We start from the raw sequence: 1616 nt of genomic DNA, 5'->3' as shown, positions 1-1616 counted from the left end.
TTCCTGCTGCCTGTCGTGTCCAAGGTAAGTGATGGTATTTCTTCTGTGCTGTGCAGAATTCATCAATTAATACCACATACATCGCAGTTTTATTGTAACCGCTATTTTTTCCCAATTAATTTTTAAAGGTTTCTTATTTTGTGAAGAACGATGTACAGTTTTTGCCATGAGCTACATGGACAAATGCTGGGAAATATACAGAGCTTTTCATAGACCAAGTACCAGACCTCCATTTGAACCCACAATGAAAATGAGGCACTTCCTTTGGATGTTCAATGTAATAATCTAATTTTTGTTTGTTTTGTGTGATGAGATAAGCTTTATATATTAAGTTTATATGAGCATTTTAAAATACTCCCTGTGGCTTCAGCACAGTTGAAAGGATAGGAGTGCTATTATTTGTATAAACTGTCCAACAAAACATTAAAGGGACAGTTGTTCTAAAGAAATTATTTATATGCTTTTGCAGGATTGAGTTCTGATTTCATACTTCATCATTTTGAATAATCAAATCTTAGACAGATGTGTTTTAAGGGAATATAAAATTTTTTGCTGGCTTCCCCATCATCCACCCCCCCCTCTTGTAAAATGTACATACAAAAATGTCTTAGTGATAGAACTCAGACTGGCAACTTTTGAAATAACACAGTAAACCATTTCAGTAGTGTGCTAATTTCAATCTATTGCAAGACAGACATGAGATTCTTTACTGAAATTCAGTAATTCAGGGACAGATCAAGATTACACAGAAGCCAGGGGAAAATCCCCAATGATACACCTGGGTTTTGGGTCAGTGTCACTGTTTAAATCGAAGCCTTTTTTCATGGAAAAAAAAGTAAAAATATCAGATGGTAAAATTGTAATTTTTAATGTTTTTATTTAGGAGCTTTCACGAGTTCATTCTTACCACCACTGTCTTTGCAGTCTAGGAAAAATTCCCGTTGACTTCAGTAGGGCCAGATTCTCACTCTGTCGTTAATTGCATATGTGGAAGTATCATTTGAAACCACTGGAAATCTTGACACAGGCTTTAAGGGGAGTTAGATTAGGTCCATGTGGGAATGCCTTAAGTGCTGTTAACATTTAACCTTTACTCTTACGCAGGATTTTAAACTTCTCAGCAAAGAATTAACTGTTTCAAGACTTGTGGAAATACTTGTCAAAGATGGTCCCTCTCTACATGGTAGCAGTAGTACAAACTTGGAGCAGGAGGTGTGTATGGAAAAAAACGTATCATAGTTCATTTCTACAACAGCAATTAAAATTACACTTTAAAATGCTGTGAGTACTGTCCTATCTGCTAGAACAGGAGGAAAATTAATTAATTTATTTTTTAAAAATAGAGTAAAAACTTGCACCTTTATTTTTGTCTTCCTTTGTTCTGCCTATATCGTCTAGTTTAGCTCATGTATTTCTATGTTTTACTTATTATCTTACTTTTCTTAGTACATTCTCAGTGTATCTGACCATACAGATAAGTCCCTAATTGTGCCATAACCCAAAGGATGAAATACTGGTTCTAGGAGTCTGCTGCTAGTAATAGTTCTGATGTGGGGCCATTGGCTGACAATATATGTGTACAGTGATTATGCAGGGATGAAGGCATGCACTGAAAA

General features: G+C 35.4%; 1 protein-coding gene across 1 annotated transcript in view; it reads left to right on the top strand.

The window, feature by feature from the left end:
* LOC104544220 (radial spoke head 10 homolog B2-like) overlaps positions 1-1212 on the top strand; it is a gene marked incomplete at its 3' end in the record, with an annotated part of 9525 nt that extends 8313 nt beyond the window's left edge. The window contains exons 12-14 of the mRNA XM_010189034.1: positions 1-24; positions 129-277; positions 1105-1212. The exon at positions 1-24 is cut by the window's left edge and continues 83 nt beyond it. Of these exons, the coding sequence (XP_010187336.1) occupies positions 1-24; positions 129-277; positions 1105-1212 (281 nt within the window). The remainder of the gene's footprint in view (positions 25-128; positions 278-1104) is intronic.
* Between the last annotated feature and the right edge of the window lie 404 nt (positions 1213-1616).

This window comes from Mesitornis unicolor, unplaced genomic scaffold (assembly GCF_000695765.1).
Source record: "Mesitornis unicolor isolate BGI_N332 unplaced genomic scaffold, ASM69576v1 scaffold45357, whole genome shotgun sequence".
NCBI lineage: Eukaryota > Metazoa > Chordata > Aves > Mesitornithiformes > Mesitornithidae > Mesitornis > Mesitornis unicolor.
Note: the sequence above shows the minus strand (reverse complement) of the source record. Positions and strands in the feature narration are given on the sequence as shown.